Genomic DNA, 20,987 nt, shown 5'->3' with positions numbered 1-20,987 from the left:
ATTCAGACCATAACCATCGATCTGCCATCGCAATCTCTAAAACAAATTCCAAAATTTCGAAATATCTGTTGTAAAAAGAATCTCTTATTTAACGAAGACAAAATTTTGTAATTAACTGGATGGTTTAACAAGCATAGATTTTGGATAGCTGTCTAAAGAATGATAATATTTAATTTTTTTTTTTTTTTATTCTATAAGGATCGCTTGCTGAAGTTATTTTATTCCTCGTAGACGGATCCACTGTTGGGCGCCAAATTTTTTCTATGTAGTTAACGCGTAGTGAATGGTGTATTGTGGGTTGCACTAAAGCAGTTCGGCCACGAGAAGACTGCGGGCTGGCGTGCACTTATTATCCGACTCCTTGGAAGGATAGCTCGACGGATGGGGCGGGGTTCTTGCCTAGTCTTATCGTACTTCACAATTGAAGAAAAATGAAGTGCACTTTTTGTCAACTGAGACTTAAATCTATGGACCTGTCAGGAAAATATGAGCATGCTATGCTGTTGAACGCATCTCCCTTCTCTATCCTCCCTACCTTGGCAGATGCCATACATAGTTCATAACTGACCCTAAAACAAGACCACAAAAAATTATACTAGCGAAACATTCGGTATGGATTTTATGTAGGTGACAGAACTTCAATGTTTATTCACAATTCATGGTTATTTCAGAATTAATAAACGCGACCAATACCATTTAAATTCGTTTGACATTATAATTTACAAAATTATTTAAAAGGAAACAAAGTAAAAGAAAAGGAAATTTCTTACGGCAAGATATATACAGATATCCCTATGCTATTACGAGATTTAAATGGGGTCTAAAAATCCAACTTATACTTAATTATACATAATAATTCATTTATAACTCCTACTCAGACCTTTTTTGTGTTGATCGATGGGCCCGATTTTTGGGTCTAGCGAGGGCCGACCTTGCAGACCAAATTCGCTATTATGTTCTCAGAAGTCTCAACGATCGTTATCTCGGATCGTGTTAGAAGACAGCACATATCCCTCACGGGAACTCTGATCAATCACAGGATCATCACTTGCTGATCCCAATGCTCCTCCGCCTCCACTAACTGTAGTACCTCATCGCAAACAATTACTTATCTTTAGGCTTGCTCCAGATACTTCTGAGTCGTCTGTGGCAGCTTACATTGGTAATATATGCCCTGCTAAGGTTTTAATTCAAAAGTTTAAGTTTTCTAGGTCTCGCGAAACCACCTCTTTTAAAATTACAGTACCAAATGAGTATTTCTCAGCTATGGTTGACACTAATTTCTGGCCAGAGGGCCTAGTTGTACACGAGTTTGCGACCAATAAGCGCTCCCGTCCGTTGTCTGTCCACCTTCCTAATTTATCTTCTGCTTTAAAAAACAAATGACGTCTAGTCTTTGCATTAATTATCAAAATGTAAGAGGACTTCTTACCAAGCTCTCGAACCTGTTCTGTGATAGCAAAACCTTTTCGGCTGACATATTAGCTTTCTCTGAAACTTGGCTTAACTCCTCTGTTTTGGATAATGAAATTCTTTGTAATAACTTTATTTCTTATAGGCTTGATCGTGTTGGTCGTCGTGGCGGTGGAGTATTCATTGCTGTTAACTCGAGTCTGTGTTCAAGTGTTGTGCCGATTGATCTGCCCTTAGGTGTTGAGTTTATTTGCGTCGAAATTACATGTTCCAACTTTAGCTTATATATTTCTTGTTCATATATTCCTCCAGCTTCTGATATAACGACCTATATGCATCATGCTGATGCTTTGCAAACTATTTTTAATCGTCTTAAAGATAGCGATTTCCTTATAGTTTTAGGTGATTTCAACTTGCCTAATATTTCTTGGCTTGTTGATGATAATCTATCTTTCTTAATTCCTTCATCTCAACATGTTTTTCTTGATAGCCTACTTGACTCTCCTTAACTCTTCTAAAAGAATCCTTGATCTTTGTCCCACTGTTACTGCTGTATCACAAACACAGCCCCGTGTGAAACCTGAAGATCCTTATCACCCTACCATTGAAGTTACTATTTCTTACAATTCCGTTACTAATTCAATTAATAACATCTCAAATTTTCATCGTAGATGTTTTCGTAAAACAAATTTCAATCTTCTTAACAACCTTATTTTCTCTTTTGAGTGGTCATTTCTATTTGAGTGCTGCGATATAGATCGTGCAGTGAAGTATTTCTACTCTGCTCCTAATTCTCTAATGGATAAATGCGTTCCTTATGTGAATGTCTCTACCGTCTCCAGCGCGCCAGTCTTGCTCACACGTAGGCTCTCTAATCTCCGTAACATTAAATCGAGATATTTTAAAAGATTTAAAAAAACTGGTTCGCGACTTGACTGTGCAAATTACTGTATAGCCAAATCTGAATTTTGTTTTTTAGACACTCAATTCTACAATAATTATATCGTTCGCTGTAAGGTTGAATTTTATAAGAACCGCAAAAAAATTGTACAACTTTGTTAATTCCAAAAGACGCTCTAATGTACTACCTTCCACCTTCAGACTTAATGACCAGACTGCTAATAATGATTCAGATATTGCAGATCTGTTTGCTAAATTCTTTCAGTCGACTTATTCTACTACTGTTTGGGATCCCACACCCTATCACTTTTCAATCCCACATTTAAATTGTATGTTTTTTCCTAGTATTACTGAAGACTGTATTATCTCTAGCATGTCATCTATGACGTCTTCCTTCGTTCCCGGTCCTGATAATATACCTAGTTGCATCCTTAAAATGTGTTCGATTTCCCTATCTAAGCCTTTATCTCGGTTATTCTTTATATAGAGTGAGACTTGTAGCTTTCCCGATATTTGGAAGGAGTCTTTTATTATTCCGCTTTTTAAAAACGGTAGCAAATCGGATGTTTTTAACTACCGTGGCATTGCCAAACTTTCGGCAATACCTAAGCTGTTTGAGAAAATTATTACGTCTTCCCTTCAACACCAATCCAGATCCACTATTTCTCCTTGTCAGCATGGCTTCATAAAGGGTCGTTCGTCGCTTACCAACCTTTTAGTAAGGCTTTCGATACGGTTGATCATTCTATGCTTCTCGCGAAACTTAACATCATGGGTTTTTCCCCGAAACTATTTTTTTTTTTTTTTTTTTAACATTTAATATATATTTGTTGAATCTACTCTTAAATTAGAGCCTAACAACAAGTTTGAGATATTTTTCTTAGTCTAGTACTTAAGATAAATCCTGGGGATATTGCAGGCGGCCCTACTCACTTGTTATTGGGTTGGTCTGTCATTTCTTTTAAGACGAGTTCTATTATTAGTTCGCGTATGGCAGGTATATTTAGATCATTTTGAATGTTGTCGTTTCGTATATAGCACGGGGCCCCCGTGATTGATCTTAAAATCTTCGGAAGCCAAACTGGTGTGAAGGGATTGTGTTCTCCGATGCCAGAAATGAGTTTAGGCGGATCTGCAGGACCTTTTCAAAAAGCTTCGAAAGAAATGGCAGCAAACTAATTGGCCTATAGGATAATGGCTGGGTTTTGTCCTTTCCCACTTTAGGAATCAATGGACTTTTTCCATGTTCTTGGGAAGTCGTTGAACAGTTTGCAGATATATTGTATGGCGATGATAGGGAGTTCTAGGATCATTTTCGGTGTGATTAGTTCATGGCCAGGGGCTTTTTTCGGTTTTATGTGGTTTTTAATAACTGCAGTGATCTCGTCCGATTGGAGTTCCGAGTACTCACTATCCGTTAATGTGCTCTAACGGGGAAGTACAGATGAGTTTGATGTTGGATTTGGCTGGAAAACCATTTTAAGATGTGTGGCAAATACGGATGCCCTCTCTTCGTCACTGCGGGCCCATCCACCGGTTGGACTCCTTATCGGTGAAATTGTCTCTGTAGGAGCGCTTAAAGTTGGGTGGGCTTTCCACAGAGGATGTTTAGTGCTGATTGCAGTTCAAAGCTCAGTAGCTTCTCTATGTATTTCCTTTTAGCCCAGCTTTCCTCTTGTCTTAACGCCTTGGAGAGGTTGCGATTAGCATGCCTTAGGCGAAGTTTTGCTGCTGGTGAGCGAGTAATCTGCCATTCTCTTCTTAGACGTCGTTTTTCCGTTACTAATTGTCTGTTTAAGCCTGTCAACAGGTTTAGTGTAAGAAGAGGCATGTGGAATGGTTGGATGGTTTGTCGTGTAGAAGGTATATTTTGGTATTTGAAAATTATTTTTTGATGTTAAATGTGTTTCCGAAATCAGCAAAACGTCGATTTTACTTGAGTCTAGGAATAGTTGCAGTTCATTTTTGTGCTTGAAGATGCCGTTAGCATTCCAAGGACAAAGACGTAGGAAAGCCATTATTTATTCTCGATAAGCTTCTGGATAAGCAGGTTTTGATTCCGCATCAGTTCGTGCATACAGTTTTGCATGAACGTCATAAAAGTGGTCATGTTTTGATTGAGTGAGATCAATAGGGCCTCTAAACCACTTGGAGTTTGCTGGCCAAGCTCTGGTGCGCTAGGTTGCGGATTCTGTAGATGGTGGAGAGACGGGGTCTCTTTCGCGGGCTCCGTCTGTCCAGTTCGGAGCACACTGCCTGGTTGTAGCAGGCATGTTGGATGATCTAACAGCTTTGGCGAAGAATACCTCCGGTGTAGTTTTGGAGGCGTTCAAGGTGATTTTTGGTCCAGCTGGGGGTTTGCACCCGTTTAGGTGTGATTTAAGATGCTTCAAGACAGGACATCCTCTGTAGTTGGCCGTGTGGTTCCCTGTGGAGACCTTTACTGCTTTTTAGTTGGTAGGTATAGAAGTTGATGTTAGCATTACGGAGGTACTTTTCGATGATGCGGAAATTGTCCTCAGTTTGGGTTTGACATTTAATTTCTTTAATGTCACCCCTATTAAGTGGGGTTACAACAAAGTTATTTGCCCCTACTGTTTCTACTAGCTTCGAAATCAGGGCGCTGCAGTTGGCTCCACGGATGTATAAAGGGGGTGGTCTAGCCGATTTAACTTTATCTACAGCGCCGGCTTGATCGTCTTGCTGATCGGCAAGAATTTTAAACCGATTCCCGCTAAGGGGTGCTACCCGTTTATTTGGTTTGGTTATTTTCGGCGTATTGCCACTTTTTTTCTTTTGCGAGCTAAGCTTCCGCTTAGTTATTTTAATATATCTATCCATTCCAGTTTGGACAGAAGTCGTTGGGTTTACTATTGTAGCTGACTCTGGGCGACTTGTCGTTGACGGCTTGAGGCAGGTCAATACCTCGGCAGACGTTGCAGTAGTTGCTGTCAACGGGCTGACGGTGCTGGTCGGTGCAATCGGTAACCCAGTTATCGATATTGATGGAGAAGCACACTGCTCTCTCCACGGTAAGTTGCTGTTGATTGCTGAGTGGCTGGCACTTTCGGTGTTATTGCTTACGTTAGCATTCAGTGGGGTCGGCGACACCACCGAAAAGTACGCGTTGTTGCGTTGTACCGAGAGTCGACGCTCACGTTCTTGTTGTACAATTAGTTCTTGTAGCTGTTGCTGGTGGGCATCGAGAGAGCTTGGGCCCGAATTGGTGGAGATGGCTTTTGTAAAAATTACGCACTTTGTTGTTGCAACTTAGTATTTACTGCTATTAGAGCAATCTAATAGCAATATGATTGTAAATAGGCGTCTCTGAGGCGACTGAGAGCCCTTCACAAATTTTTGCAAACGCGGTCTTTTTTTTTAACACTCAATTTTTGCGGAGTGCATTAAAAAACACGTCTGTACACGGCGGCAGTTGTGTTACTTAAGTTACCCCGAAACTATTGACTTGGTTAAAGTCGTATCTTATTGGCAGAACCCAAAGGGTATCTTTTCGTTCCTCGATACACTCGTTACACCTTAATGCCTCTTAGTGTTCTTTTATGACTCTCAGTCTTTTGTCTGCATTCCTAGCTCATTACTCTATTAAGTCTATTCTGTTAGATTGTGTACCATGATTCAAAGACTTAGGCGTTATGTTTGACCCAAAACTTTCATTTAATGTTCATATTTCTTTAATTGTCAATAAAGCATGCAGCCTTCTTGGCTTTATTAAACGTTGGGCCAAAGAATTTGATGATCCCTATGTAACAAAAGTTTTATACACTTCGTTAGTTCGTCCTACTCTCGAATATTGCTCGTCAGTGTGAAATCCGCAATATGATGTTCACCAGAGTAGTATTGAATCGGTACAGAAGCAATTCCTTAAGTTTGCGTTTCGCGGTCTTAATTGTCTCCGAGTCTTCGCCTACCTTCTTATTCTAGCAGACTTCTTCTTATTAATCTTCCTTCACTTTACAACCATTGGCTCGTTTTTGGCATTTTCTTTCTCCATAAGCTTGTCAACGGCGAAGTCATTTCTACTAACTTACTAGATGCGCTATATTTTTGTGTTCCCTCACGTCGGACCAGAAACTTTTTTCCTAATCACCTTAGTAGATGTCTGACTAACTACTCTCTTCACAAACCTTTTCGTGTTCTTTGCCAATCTTTTAACAACCTTACTCACATAATTTCTTCTCAACTTTCTGTCACTTCCCTTTGCGCTTTACTTTTTAATCATCTACAGCGAAACCAATGAAAATATTCTGGACTTGGATTGGCTGCAACTCATCCCTGACCACATTGGCTGTGAGTCCGGGCATAGCTGGCACCTTATGCAAATAAAACACCTCCACCGGGTCGGGAATGTTTAGTTGTGTATACAGTTAAGCTATCTTCTTCAATTAATTACTATCTGTCTTTAGCTTAAGCTTTTTAGTCGACTGCTGTGTTAGTTGACGTAAATAGATAAATAAATAAATAAGATCTCCCAATTGTGTACATTATGTTGACTCCAAATAAATGATTTAGCTAGCGCAGCTAACAACTGTTTTGCGTATATAAATTCTAAAACTTGTCCCATTTTTCTGTAATAGCACGCTATGCTAACACTTAAACCCACAGATTATTGTTTGGACTACCTGAGCTTGAAAAATAGAATACACTGCCCTCAACGTCTTTTACAGTGTACCAAGTTCGACTAAAATAATTTATAGGCAGTCTTCTTCTTCTTCCTCGCTATCCTGGTATTGAATATTGTAATGGGTAAGAAGTCTATTCTGTCAATCACGTTTTCTTCCCACTGTGCTAAGGTTCTATTCGGTTCAATAAGTTTCACTGTGGCAAAACCTCGTCTACATTACAATAGTTTTCTTTTGTTCAATACCAATAATTAATGCTTAGTTTTACTTATTTGTTAGAACTTACTATACTTATTAATGTTAGAACTTACTATGCTGTCCGCGTTAGATATCCCACGAAGTCTACGCTTAGTTTTTGCTAGCGGGCTGTCTGTACTTTTTTTGATTTTTGCCTTTTGCCAGCTTCTGTCTCTGCCAACGGTTGCCTCTGTCTTTGTGGACGTTTTACCTCTCGCTACGTCTAGCTTTGCCTTTGCCAACGGGTTGCCTCTGCATCTGCTGACATTTCCCTTTTCATTCCCTCTGTCCAAATCTTTCTAGACTGTTCTAGGAAGCTACACTGACCGCCGTCGTGTCCCAAAGTGCTTAGGCATCAAAACGATTTTATGCTACGAGATTTAGCACAGCCTATTTCGCTTGCTCTTACACAATGATGCCTACACAAAAAGTTTTTGCTTTGCTCACTGCTATGAATTTGATTGTTGTCTCTTTCACGCACGCAGTGTTATATGTGTGTTAATTTCTTTAAACAAAATACCGGACGAGACTCCAAAAATGTAGTGTTGATTTAATGATCGTTATTATATTTATCCACAAACAAACGTAAAGTCGTACACCTTTTTTCAAAAATGTAGTGTTGATTTAATGATCGTTATTATATTTATCCACATACGAAAAGTCGTACAACTTTTTTCATATTTCAATTTAATTTAATTAAATTCCGCTATCCGTTGCAGCATAAGTACACGTATACATAAATACCACTTAACGGCTGTATAGCTGCAAGCTCTTATGCTAACGACCGGCACAAAGCAGAACACAAGAATACTTTTACTCGTTGCAAAGGACGGACGTGTTTTTTTTGCGCTTATCAAATTTTATTTTTTTCTCGCGATTAAATAATTTTGTACTACTTATAAACTCACTTTCTGCTTAACTAAAATTTTAACATCCGAACTTTATTTTCACTTCGCGATTGCTTTCACTAGTTTTTGTGCACTTGCAAAACAAAATCGAATATTTCCAACAAACATAAATTTAATCTTACAACAAATCTTGCATTAGCGGTGCTATTGTTTTGCTTATCTCTTTTGCTTTTGTCTTAAGTTTTACCGTTGTAGCTAACTATCGCGCTCTTGCGTACAAATTGTTGGGGTATGTCTTCAATTTGACGCGCTCTCTCGCTCTTTCCTATTTTTGTTTGATTGCGCTCTCGTCTTTTGCCTACCTGCGGCTATCACTTGAACTTTTTACTCTTTAGTTGCGAACGCTTACTCTGCACATTAACCCTTGTATCAGAACTGGTCAGTTGTTACCTTTAAAATTTTATTTATTGCTTTTTAAAATTAAAAAATAATAATAAATAATAAATTTTATTTATTGCTTTTTAAAATTAAATTTTAAAGGTAAAAACTTTTTAAATTTTTTATAAAATGGTTGTCTGCTCTAAAAATAATTGCATGATTATATTCTTTGTTGGTTGTGTGACAATGCGGTTCACGTTAAGTGCGCAGGTTACACAGGAAGAATCAAGAAGTCTATTGCTAAAGGTGGTGGCATAAAATATGGATGTGATGCTTGCCGGGAGATAGAGAATGAGATGCGCTCATTCATGAGGCGGACTAGAGATAGTTTTGACACTTAAAGGGCACGTTTTAACAGTCCTTGGAGTGTTTCTGTATCTGTAGATACGATGTAATAGCCTATATTCGAAAGAAAGTTAAGATCGCGAATATTGCGGTGGAGAAGTTAAAATTTTTTTAATCTTATAGTTAAGGAATGTACTGTAAAGAAGAAAAAACTGCAACCGATTCGCTTACCAACAACAACAACTAATGCTTTTCCTGCCACATCAGCATCTGCTGGTATGTCAAAAAACTAGCTCCGTCCCTTAACCTGGGTTACCAGAACGTTAGAGGACTGAAATCTAAACTTCCTAATCTCTATGTAGATAGTCTTTCTTTTGAGCATAACATTCTAGCTTTTACAGAGACGTGGCTGAAACCTGATATTGCTGATGCATCTGTTTTTTCCACAAACTTTTCTATATTTAGACGTGACCGGATTTCCCGCATAGGTGGTGGCGTTCTGATAGCTGTTGATGCTGCTTTATCATCAATCAATTTTCCCGTACCTAGGAGATTGAGTTTGTCGGTGTTAAAGTAAATTTTAAATCTTTAAATGCTTTTATTACTTGTTCCTATATTCCACCATTGTCAGACATAGTGGTATATTTAAATCATTTAGAGGCAATTCAGTTTGTCTTCTCTTTAGTTTCCAGTCAATACATGCTCATAGTTGTAGGTGATTTTAATTTACCCGCTTTAGCATGGTCACCAACAGATGAATGTACCATGTTGTTGACCTCTTTATCACATGACTTTATTGATGGTCTTCTAAGCTTATATTAATCCCAAGTCAATCCTGTCTTAAATTCTAATGGAAAATCGTTAGATCTTACTTTTGTATTGGATTCTTCTTATTGTGAGGTTTCTAGGATCGTACTATTTGTTCTTCCAAAAGACAAATTTCACTGACTGACTTTGCCAGCCTTAATGAAATTACTACTACCGATTGGTCTTATCTGCATAATTGTAGAGATATGAACTCAGCTGTTCGTTTTTTCTATGATACTCCAAATTCACTCTTTGATATTTGTGTGCCTCTTGTTAGCCTGGAGCGGCTTAACAAACCTCCCTGGTTCTCTCGTGAGTTATTCAATTTGAAAAATGTGAAGACACGATATTATAAGAAGTTTTAAAAAACACGTCGTTCATCAGATTACTGTATACAGTCGCTCGTTCAAAATTCATGATGAAATTCATTAATACACAATGCTATAAAAATTATCTTCAGCGGTGTAAGCTTTAGTTTTCTTCTGGCTCTAAACAATTTTATAATTTTGTTAATTCTAAACGTAAGACCTCTGTGCACCCATCTTTTTTGTCTTTTCAAAATAAAAAAGGGAGCACTGATCAGGCAATTGCCAATATGTTTGCGAGTTTTTTCAAAACAACTTATTCCTCAATGGAATATCGAGCAAGTCCGTATCCTTATCATTTAAAAAAGGCTAATTGTATTTTTAATCCAGTGATTCATGAAAGTTCTCTTCTTAGTGAACTTAAACTAGTTAAACCTGTTTATTCTCCGGGGCCAGATGGTCTACCTGGATGTGTACTCAGGTTCTGTACAAACGCATGTTGCAAACCCATTCTAAAATTGTTTTTATTGTCTGTTGAATCTTCCTCATTTCCATCTATTTGGAAGGAGTCATATATCATTCTTCTGCATAAAAATGGCAAAAAGTCCGAAGCCTCTAACTATAGGGGTATCTCAAAATTGTCCGCTATTCCGAAAGCTTTTGAGAAATTTATAACTTCGCAATTGCAACATTTTTGTAGCTCTATTATTTCGCCCTCCCAACATGGGTTTGCGAAACGTAGATCTACAACCACTAACCTTTTGAAATTTACCTCTATATTTATCAAGGGGTTCAAAAATGCTAAAAGAAAACTCATGTCATATACACTAACTTCAGCAAAGCCTTTGATTCTGTTAATTATACCCTATTACTTTCTAAACTGAACGACATTGGGTTTCCACCCCTTTTCCTTTCTTGGGTTCGAGAATATTTAACAAATAGAAAACAGAAGGTACTTTTTAAGTCTTATTTTCTCAATTCCATTTCTGTGACATCCGCTGTACCTCAAGGTAGTTATCTTGGCCCTCTGCTTTTCACATTATACATTAACGATCCTCCATCAGTCATTAATCATTCGCGTGTGCTTATGTATGCTGACGATGTCAAGCTTTGTATTTCTTATAACGATGATCTATTAAATCTTAACACTACCAAATGTAAGGTAATGACTTTTTATTGTAACTCTCAACTGGTCACTTAACAATAATCCTTTAAGACGTCTAAATAATATAAATGATTTGGGCGTTCGTATGGACCATAAATTAAATTTTAACATATATTTCCACCACGGTCGCAAAGGCCATGAGTATTCTGTGTTTTATTAAAAGATGATCAAAAGAGTTTGACGACCCCTATACAACTAAAATGCTTTGAACTTCGCTTGTCCGTCCTATCTTAGAGTATGGATCTTACATTTGGTTACCTCAATATGAGTCGCACCAGACTAGACTTGAATCCGTCCAAAAGCAGTTCTTGCTATTTGCACTTCGTGGCTTAAGCTGGGATCGCAAAATCAATTTGAAAACTTTTTCGATTTTTACACCGATTTCGCGGCAGATAAGTACCACTCTTCCGTTCGGAGCGTGTCAAACCCTATCCAATCTTCTTCGCCTCTCTACAGGAAACCACCCCAAAGCAGTCCACGCAAGCGGGAAAAAGGTGAAGCTACCGGTAGCACATGCACGAATTTTCGTAACTGCTCCAAGAGCCACTCGATCTGAATCCAAAAAGACTCTAGCTGCATGCACCATGGCTCTGCAGAAAATTATCTCAGTCTGCGAGAAACCAATTCAATTCGAAGAGAACACCCAAGCCATGTCTTTGTCCATAAAGTTATGGAAAATGGTTGAACAGAAATACGGTCAGTGCTCCGAACTCTTAACGAAACCGACAGGTAGTTCGAAATATCTTGCCCTCCAGGCTAAGTATGAACAGTGCTACCAAGTTTCAGCGAGTTGATATACGAATCATAAACAGACCTTGGGTGTAAGCTCTATTGGCTCAGAGGTGCTTACGTGAAATTACATTTAATGGCCCACGTTCAGTGATTTGTTAACTGCTATCTACATCAGCGATTCACAAAATTGCCCATTTGAAAAACAAGTGTTGAAGATCATATAAGCAAAATCCCCTTACAAATGATAGGTTCGAAGCAGCGCTGAATGCACCCAACCCGTTATTCGATAACAAGCGCATTATTGTTAATAGCTAATTCAAAGCACTTCTTGACCTATCCCAATTACCTCATGGGACCGGAAAGGCGCTACAGGATCACCGCAGGCGTTCTTTCGTGCCTTTGAGCACTGTGGCCTTCCAGTCACGACGTGGGGTGCCATGTTCGTATTTTTCTGTTGCAATCTCTTGGCGATAAGATCGCCATTCCAGAGTGGCAAACGATGGATGATTTCCTCACCGAGCGGTTTCGTACGCTCGAAGCGGTTGAAAATACACCAGCAATGGCCATATCAGTTCCCACGTCCAGACCTCCGCGGAACTGGGTACAACCATCGCGGACCTTTGGCACAAGGATACAACTTTCCTATCACGGGATCTGTTACACACTGCTTTGGAAGCTAGCGTGATCCCTGAGCGAATGCTCCGGATCATAAAGTTGCACGTATCGCTTAGAGGGTATAAAAGGGTTGCTATATGCAAACAGGATCTTCTCGAAACTCTTCTCACAGGGTTTTTGGTATGTGTCAAACCGGTAGAACATTACGACCAATTCTGCGAGGTTAATTTTATCAGGATCACAGGGAGAAATGATTCGGAAAGACATATGGTCTCACTTCCGTTTTGGGACCCGAGCAACATCAATCTCAGTCATTCCAAACCAGGGGCTCAATTTCAAAGAACGAGCGTCGTCTTCTAAAAAATATTCCAGGTAAAATTGATTATGCTGTCCTCATCAAAGAGTATTTGGATTTGGGCTAAGTGCGTCGGGTGACATTTTACAGCAGTGAAAACAAGATTTTATCTGCCACATCATGCACTTTTCAAGACAAACAATACCACAACGAAGGTACGGGTAGCCTTTAACGCCTCCAGAAAATTTACGACGTCATGAAAATGTACTGGCAAGTTATGATCTTTGCAATTCACACATCATTTCAGAGGATCCTATTCCTGAACAAAAACGGCCAACTCGGTGATTACGAACTTAACACAATCACGTTTGCATTAACCTTGGCTCCATTCTTGGCCATCCGAGTAATTCAGCAACTCGTAAGTGATATGGACTCCAAGTTTGCGTTAGCCAGCGATATTATCAAGTCCTATATGTATGTTAAGGAGGGTTCGCACTGAACAAACTGCAATCGCAATTGTCAATGAACTTCAAGATGCTCTTGGTTTACCTGGCTTTCCTTTGCGTAAAGGTACACAGTAATGATCTGTGGTGGGACGACCCACCAAGGAACCACAAGAGTACTGGCTACAAGCGACACATATCCCACAAGAGCAGCTGGTAGTGAAGGTCTACATCGCAATAGCCAGGCCAACCAATGACCTGCTTTACTGGGACGTACACTTCGTGTGCTAGCATACATGGTCCGGTTTTCCGAAAGTGTCGCAGACTTCCAAATGACTACTTGTGCGAGGTGAACTCTGGTGAGATCAAGTTGTTAATCCAAGTCACTCAGCGTGAATATTATTTTGGCGAATATCACTGCGACTGTTCTGTGACGATCGTAATCATTTTGCGGTTCGTCTTATCCTAAAAATAATATATATAATAATAATAAATATTGTTAAGTCATACATCCTTCCTTCCTGCCTTCCCAGCGAACAGCCTTCTCACGCCCCTTTACGACTACCGGGCCGTGCCTGCCACACCTCGATGGGACATGTTTACGTATTGGTGTGTTTCGCTGCCAAAACCATTAACCTTTTAATACTTGGTTCTATAAGGCCACTTCCAACCAAAACTATATTTTCGATGGGACATATTTACGTATTGGTGTGTTTCTCTGCCAAAACCATTAACCTTTTAATACTCGGTTCTATAAGGCCACTTCCAACCAAAACTATATTTTCGGGAAGTTCTCAACTCTGCTTGCTAATATAGATGATTGTGTTAATTCGCGGCCGATATTTCCTTCGTCCAAAGACCCCACCAATTCATTGGCCTTGATTCCTGGTCTTTTCGTAGTCGGCGGCCCCTTGCTAGTCTCGAAACAGAGTTCAAGGACCAAACCTCATTAATCATTAACCGTACGTAGCGTATGAAGGTCGTGAATTACCATTTCTGTGCCCGGTGAAAACATATTTAAAGAAGTTACACAAGCGAAACAAATGGCAATTTCCATGTAAGAATCTTGTAGTAAGCGATCTTGTGGTACTCAGACGACAAACTTCCATTCAACAAATGGCATATCTACCAGACGCACCCTGCAATGATGGCAACGTTTGTGTCGTCCACCTGCTTACCTCTCGTGGTATTGTAAAACATCCAGTCGCGATGCAGACTTTTTTCTTTTCAGAAGTGACAATTCAGATTCGTTACGTCAGACTACAGTAGCGTCCTGCAGGTGATACTTCTTCCTTGTTGTTATGTGCTAATTGCTTGGCCCACCATCACTAAGAGGGAGCATGTTGAATCGGCATTAGTGACCGCATTCGCACACTTCACGATCCGACGTACCTTGCGCCACCTCTGAGTCCTCCACTGGTCACACTGCTGCCTCACCGCAACCCCCACATGATACCGACGTCTTGTTTTGCATTAATTCCGCATCTCCGTTGGACCCGCAGACCACCAGCAAGTTAGACGACATCATCTTGGCGTGTTCATGTCCTTGTTCTTTGGTCCTGAAAGGAAGTTTACCAAAGACCAGCGAGCTACCAGTCGCGATGCGGACGGTCTTCTGCACCCTATCCGGTACGTGCCATTGACATTCCTAATCTTACATTCCTGCAACATGAGACAGCATGTTTATTCCCAACAGGCAACGCATTGCCTGCTTTTATAAGCCCACACTGCTCTCCAAGAGTTAGTTAGAGTTAGTTTTTAAGTGTAATTAGTTATTTGTTCAAAAGTATCAGTGATAGAAAATGTGAAAAAGTATTTCTTTGTGTGCCTGTGCCACATTAAGAGAAAATTTGCTAAGGAGGAAAAATTTATTTTGCTGCCCACTACAAATCAGAAATTTAACCTAGAGATTGGCCGTGCCGAAGAAACTACTATTGAGAATTATAAAAAGACATGACCAAAAGGGGATATTACCCGTAGACTGGCCATGTCGATGCAAGCTTCAATGTTAGTACCCACTTGGAATTTGGGAAATTAAGGGAAGAGTAACGATGAGCCGATTCGGTAAACCATATATATTTTAACAACAGGACACCAACAAACGACACCACACGACCACCACTGCCCCGCTCCTAAGGGGCTCATTCTGATTAAAAAAATTATCTTATAGATTAAAGAAAGCACATAACTCGTTCCAAAGAATAATATCCCTTAAATTCTCTTGCTTAACACATTCTCAAACATTCTTATACATAGATATCTTAATACTCATTGGATGCTCTGAAACCCATAGGCTTAGAAATTTTAGAAATGTCAATATATTTTTAAAAATTTGTTCTTTTTTAATTTTTTATCATGAACTATTCTAACAATTGATATCTGTCTATATGTTTTTATTTTTTTTAATTCATAATTCAATACTATATTATTTAATTTTTTCCAAATTTTTTTAAGGTTTTTCTTGCTACTTTGTGTCCTACGAATTCATAATGCGTCAGAGGAAACAACCTAGCATTCCATATACGCTTTTAGCTGGAGGCTGCGCTGGAATGGCATCCTGGTTAGCCTGTTACCCAATTGATGTAATTAAGACGCATATGCAATCTGATTCTCTGGGAAACCTCGCAAAGTATAATGGATTTGTAGACTGTGCAATAAAGGGCTATGGGAAAGAAGGTATCCACTTTTTCTTTCGCGGACTTAGTTCTACATTAATCAGAGCATTTCCGATGAACGCAGCTTGCTTTTTCGTTGTTTCGTGGGTACTCGATTTTTTTAATAGTAAAGGAGTCGATATGGTCGTGAATCCTGATAAATCCTTAAATATTGTCAATTTGGAAAACACAAACTTAGGCTTACAAACTTGCTCTTCGTCACCAATTGATAAATTAGTACGAAAAATAATTACCAACAACAATTTAGAGCCAAGCTATGACTTACAACTCACTAGCGATGAGGTTCTAAGATGCTCTGTAAAAAGTTATACTAATACTACAAGCCAAATTGATTCTGAACGTTTTACTGAAAAAACAAAATAACGAAATGTTAATAATAAAGCGTCTTACTTAAATAATTTGTGAAGTTTAACATAACGGAAGCTTAATTTTTATTAAACTACTGCACTGCAGAAACAAATTTAACAAATGTTTTTAATTTTTGCTTTATCCACTAAGAAATATTTAATTATTTTGACTGATTTCGCATAATACTAATATGGTTGGGACAAGCCGAAAAAGTCAGGGTGGATTTCTCTGGGTGATTAGTTTTTATACCCTTGCAGAGGGTATTATAAAATTGGTCAGATGTTTGTAACGCACAGAAGGGGACGTTTCCGACCCCATAAAGTATATATATTCTTGATCAGCATGAGAAGCTGAGTCGATATAGCCATGTCCGTCTGTCCGTCCGTCTGTGCGTATGCGTTTTACTCAACCGTCTTAAGAGCTATCGGGCTGAAATTTTTTTTCGGGGTTTTTTATTACCCGGGAAAAATAAAGTATGAAAACCATAAGGATCGGACCACTATATCATATAGGTCACGAAGAACTAGAAGAAACATTTTCATAAAAATCGGAGTACGCTATGAAATTTACATATGTGATTGTAAAATAATTGTAAAATAGAGAGTAAAATTGTTTTGTTTGAATATTGATGAATTGAGTTGCAGAAAACAAATTTTGAACATGTAAAATTATTATTACCAAGGACTGCAAGGCTATATAAAGTTCGGCATAGCCGATGTTAGCTTCTTTGATATTTTTATTTCCATTTCTCCATTTTTTTTGCTTAATGTGTTTTGTGTTTTTTTTTTTTTAACTCTATTGATTTAACAAAGTAATTAACATCTAACAGTGAGGCAACTTATGTACATACAGTATACGTGCAATACATATCAGATACAAGACGTACACTACAGTAATATACAAAAAATGACGTGAACTGCTGCGGGACGGCCGAAAGGTAGTGCTTCACTGCAGCCGTGTTGTTTTTATTGTCGTACCTCTGTCCTACGGCGTTCGGCTAATCGCAGATCGCGCATCACACTAGCCGCGAAAGAATTTATCGCATCCCACTTACGTGGACTCGAAATCATCTTCTTTATCAGGTTACCAACTGTGAGGGTGGTACACGCCAGAGAAGAGGTTGCATTCGAACAAAACGTGCTCTGCATCCTCAATGACGCCGTCCCCGCAGGACGGGCAGAAGGGGGATGCGTCGTGTCCGAAGCGGTGTAGGTAATACCTAAAACAGCTGTGCCCACTGATGATTTGCGTAAGGTGGAAATTTACGGCACCGTGTTGCCTACCAAGCCACGCACATACATCGGGAATCATTCTATGGGTCCAACGCCCCTTGGAGGATTGATCCCACCTCCGCTGCCATGTGGCTATACTTCTCCTTCTAGCGTCAGCCCTCTTCTCCCTCCTAGATGGCCCATCTTTGAGAGAAGATGCTACTAGTCTAGCTTCCTCTACTTGTAGCTCGATCGGAACCATTCCCCCAATAACAAGTGCGGCGTCGTCGGAGATGGTCCTGAACCCGCAACATACTCTGAGCGCACTGAGACTATATGCTGCCTGGATACCTCTGGTATAGCTCTATGTCTTTATTGCCTCTGTCCATACCTGTGCCGCGTAGAGAATGATGGATGTTGTAGCGGTAGAGAGTGGTAGTTTTCTTTCTTGTCTGGGGCCGCGTGTGTTCAACATGATTCTCGATAATGCCCTCGCTGACTCCGGAGCCTTTGCGTGCACACGCCCCAGATGTTCTCGAAAGCATAGCCTCGTATCCAGCCAAACTCCAAGGTACCGAATAGCGCGCTTCGAGCATATGATGGAGCCCTCCACACTGACCGATGCCGTCTCGACCCGTTTCCTGCTGCTTATTAGGACAAGCTCCGTAATTGCGCGTAGATACTCTGGACTCCATATATTGTATAGTGCATCCAAAATACATCCCCAGTCTGCAGTATCGAAAGCATTTCAAACATGTAGCGTGACAATCAGACAGTACTTCTTCGTCCCGTGCTTCCATCGAGTGCCTTCTATGGCTGCCGCGGCTATACTGACAACCTTGCCAATGGCGTCGACCGTCGATTTGGCTTTGCGAAAGCCAAATTGATTGGACGATAGGTCCCCTCCGGCATTTATAGCTCTGTGAAGCCGGGTACATATAAGACCCTCTAGAACTTTGCCCATAGTATCCACCAGGCAGATGGGCCTGAACGATGAGGCCGTCTCTGTGGGTGTCCCTGGTTTCGGGATCAAAACCAATTTTTGCCGTTTGCAGATCCTGGGGAAAACTCCTTCATATAGGCATTTATTGTATGCCTCCAAAAAGGAGTCTGGGCGGAGCGCCATTGCCAGCTTGAGGGCCTGGTTGGGGATGGCATCTGGTCCTGGTGCCTTACCCGGCTTTAGTGCGCTTGTTGCAGCCACGATTTCCTGAATTGACACAGGGTCAGTGACATAACTTTCTGCTGCTGGTGTGGCGGGACGTCTACTATCGATTGAGTTTTCTCTGCGCGGGAATAATTCCGTGACTATAAAGCTGAGTTACTCCGCTTCTAAAGGTGTGTGCTGCCTATTTGCATATATGCGCTTTACGACGATTTTATACGCCTTCCCCCAAGGGTCTTGCTCTGCTGAGTCGCATGGTCTTAGAAAATTTTCGTTCTTAGTTGCCCAAATAGTGTGCTTTAATGTCGTCCTTGCCAAGCTAAATTCGTGCTGCAGCTGTTTCGGCCAGTTTTCAGCATCACGGCGTCTAGCCCTTTGGTATCGTCTCCTGGCTGCAATACATTTTTTCCGCAATTCACTAATATTTTGGTTCCACCAATATACAGACTTGTGGTGCTTTGTGTATGCACCACATTGCTGCATGCCCGCATCGCATGCTCTCTCGACCATATTGGAGAGATGTTGAGCCATAACCTCTGCTTCATCCTGTTCCCAGTCGCAGCTATTGAGTGCCGCTGTAAATTCCTGCAAACTAATCGTATATATCTTATATTTTTTATATTGAGTCTCAGAAGCATTTAGTGGGCGTCCAGATTCCTCCACAGCAAAAACGATGGCCTCGTGGTCACTTGCAGTATAAGTCGCCTTTTTTTCATGACGACGATGTATAAAGGCCACTGCTGGTGAAAGTGAGATCACTAATTGATAAAATGCCTGCGCGCCTGAAAGTAAATTGGGATCTGCTGTTTAACAGGTCAACGTCTACGGCATCAAACGCCTCTAAAAGTACACGCCCTCTAGCATTGGTAAAGGGGCTGCCCCACTCTACCGCCCACGCGTTGAAGTCCCCGCCAACAATAACGCGGTTGTGGTTTCGTATATCCGTAATCAACTCGTCCAATGACCTACTATAGCTTTCCAGTAAGGCTTGGCGGCAAATAGCAGCTGTAGACTCAAAAGTCATTTATATGAGCACGCACAAAAAGCTCAGATGCCCACACAGAATTCTGCGAGCAACGCTGCACCCGCACATTGCATCACCAGATAGTCGCGTTCGATGAGAGACTCTTGTTCCAGTTGCTGTCTACGTACACCGCGTCCTATAACACCGCGTCTGTGTTTAGCTCAAGCACCGTTTGCGCTAGCGCCTCACAATGGTTTAGATTTATCTGTAAAAATCTAATCATTTTTGTGGTGGGACACCGTCTTGGGACTTTGCTAGGTCCATGCAGGGCAATTCTGAACGTAGTCCAACTTGTCAAAACCCCTTTCTAGGCACAAAAAACATTTAGCCTTGTTTTTACACTCTTTTATCTTGTGTTTGTTCTGCCCACATCTCAGGCCCGCCTTGCTTCTGTCAACTTGCCTGTTGCACCTGGCTGCGATATGCCCAATTTTTAGGCACTTATAGCACCTCACTGGGGTCTCATTGATGCGAATCCTGCATACGTTAAAAACGACTTTAACGGTACCAGCTTTAAGCAAAATCACCGCTACGTGTGCTGGGACAGAATGGCTTTCTGAGTCCCCGAGCGCAGCGGACGCAGACTCTTTACAGCATCATGGGGTAGATTTATGCTCAGTTCAGCAGAAATCGCATTGATGATCTCGTCTACGGTTGTTTCATCATCCATGTCTAGAATCTCCAGCCGGGTACGGTGGATGAAGGTATGGTCTTCAGCATTGCCATTCAGCGCCCCGTCGATATCTCCTTTAATCTGCTGCAAATTATCGGCACTACCTTTGATCTCTAGAAGAAGGTCGCCCCTTGCTGTTCTTCTCACTTTTTGGACACATTCGCTGACGGCTTTGAGCTTTGCACCCTCGCTACGCGCCACCAGTTTAAGAATGTCACTATATGACATGTTGCCCTTCTTTTCAACAATAATAGCATTTGGTTGCTGCCTCTGCTTGGATGCCTTCTCGGTTTTGGAGCTACTACTTGCCATTCGGCACCGTCAGCAGCAGGCTCTTTTGCAGTTCTGATCTCTCCAATATGTGCACTTTTTTGCTTTTTTGCTGGCACACAGTTTGAGTCACCACTTCATCACTTGGGCGTTTGGGAGAATCGCAGAATGGGGGCTTTCCACAGAATCTACTTATGGTCTTGGCCTCGCCGGGCGCTTGATCTGACTCAGCAGACTTTCTCTCATTACAGACGGTCAGCTGGCCGTCGAGCACCTTTTGACACGGGAGTTCTTGCAGCTCGTTCATCCTTGTCATCGCTTGTTTGGTGTTGACATTGACGTGTCGGACCGCCTTTGTCATGAACACCTCTACTAAATCCCCAAGGAGCTTACCCAATTCGTCGAGCCCAATTATTCGATGCCGGTGGAGCTACCGGTGCCGCATTCGAGCACTCCATTTCCGTTGACGCTGGTGCCACAATTAGTTGCGGGCCATTC

General features: G+C 40.8%; 1 protein-coding gene across 1 annotated transcript in view; it reads left to right on the top strand.

The window, feature by feature from the left end:
* LOC26530003 overlaps nt 1–16,241 on the top strand; it is a 68,288-nt gene extending 52,047 nt beyond the window's left edge. Inside the window, exons 3-4 of the mRNA XM_023181462.2 lie at nt 14,626–14,752; nt 15,578–16,241. Of these exons, the coding sequence (XP_023037230.2) occupies nt 14,626–14,752; nt 15,578–16,161 (711 nt within the window). The 3' untranslated portion in view covers nt 16,162–16,241. The remainder of the gene's footprint in view (nt 1–14,625; nt 14,753–15,577) is intronic.
* The last annotated feature ends 4,746 nt before the right edge of the window (nt 16,242–20,987 follow it).

This window comes from Drosophila willistoni, assembly GCF_018902025.1.
Source record: "Drosophila willistoni isolate 14030-0811.24 chromosome 2L unlocalized genomic scaffold, UCI_dwil_1.1 Seg168, whole genome shotgun sequence".
Lineage (NCBI taxonomy): Eukaryota > Metazoa > Arthropoda > Insecta > Diptera > Drosophilidae > Drosophila > Drosophila willistoni.
The sequence above is the reverse complement of the archived record's forward strand: the minus strand, read 5'-3'. Positions and strand labels throughout refer to the sequence as shown.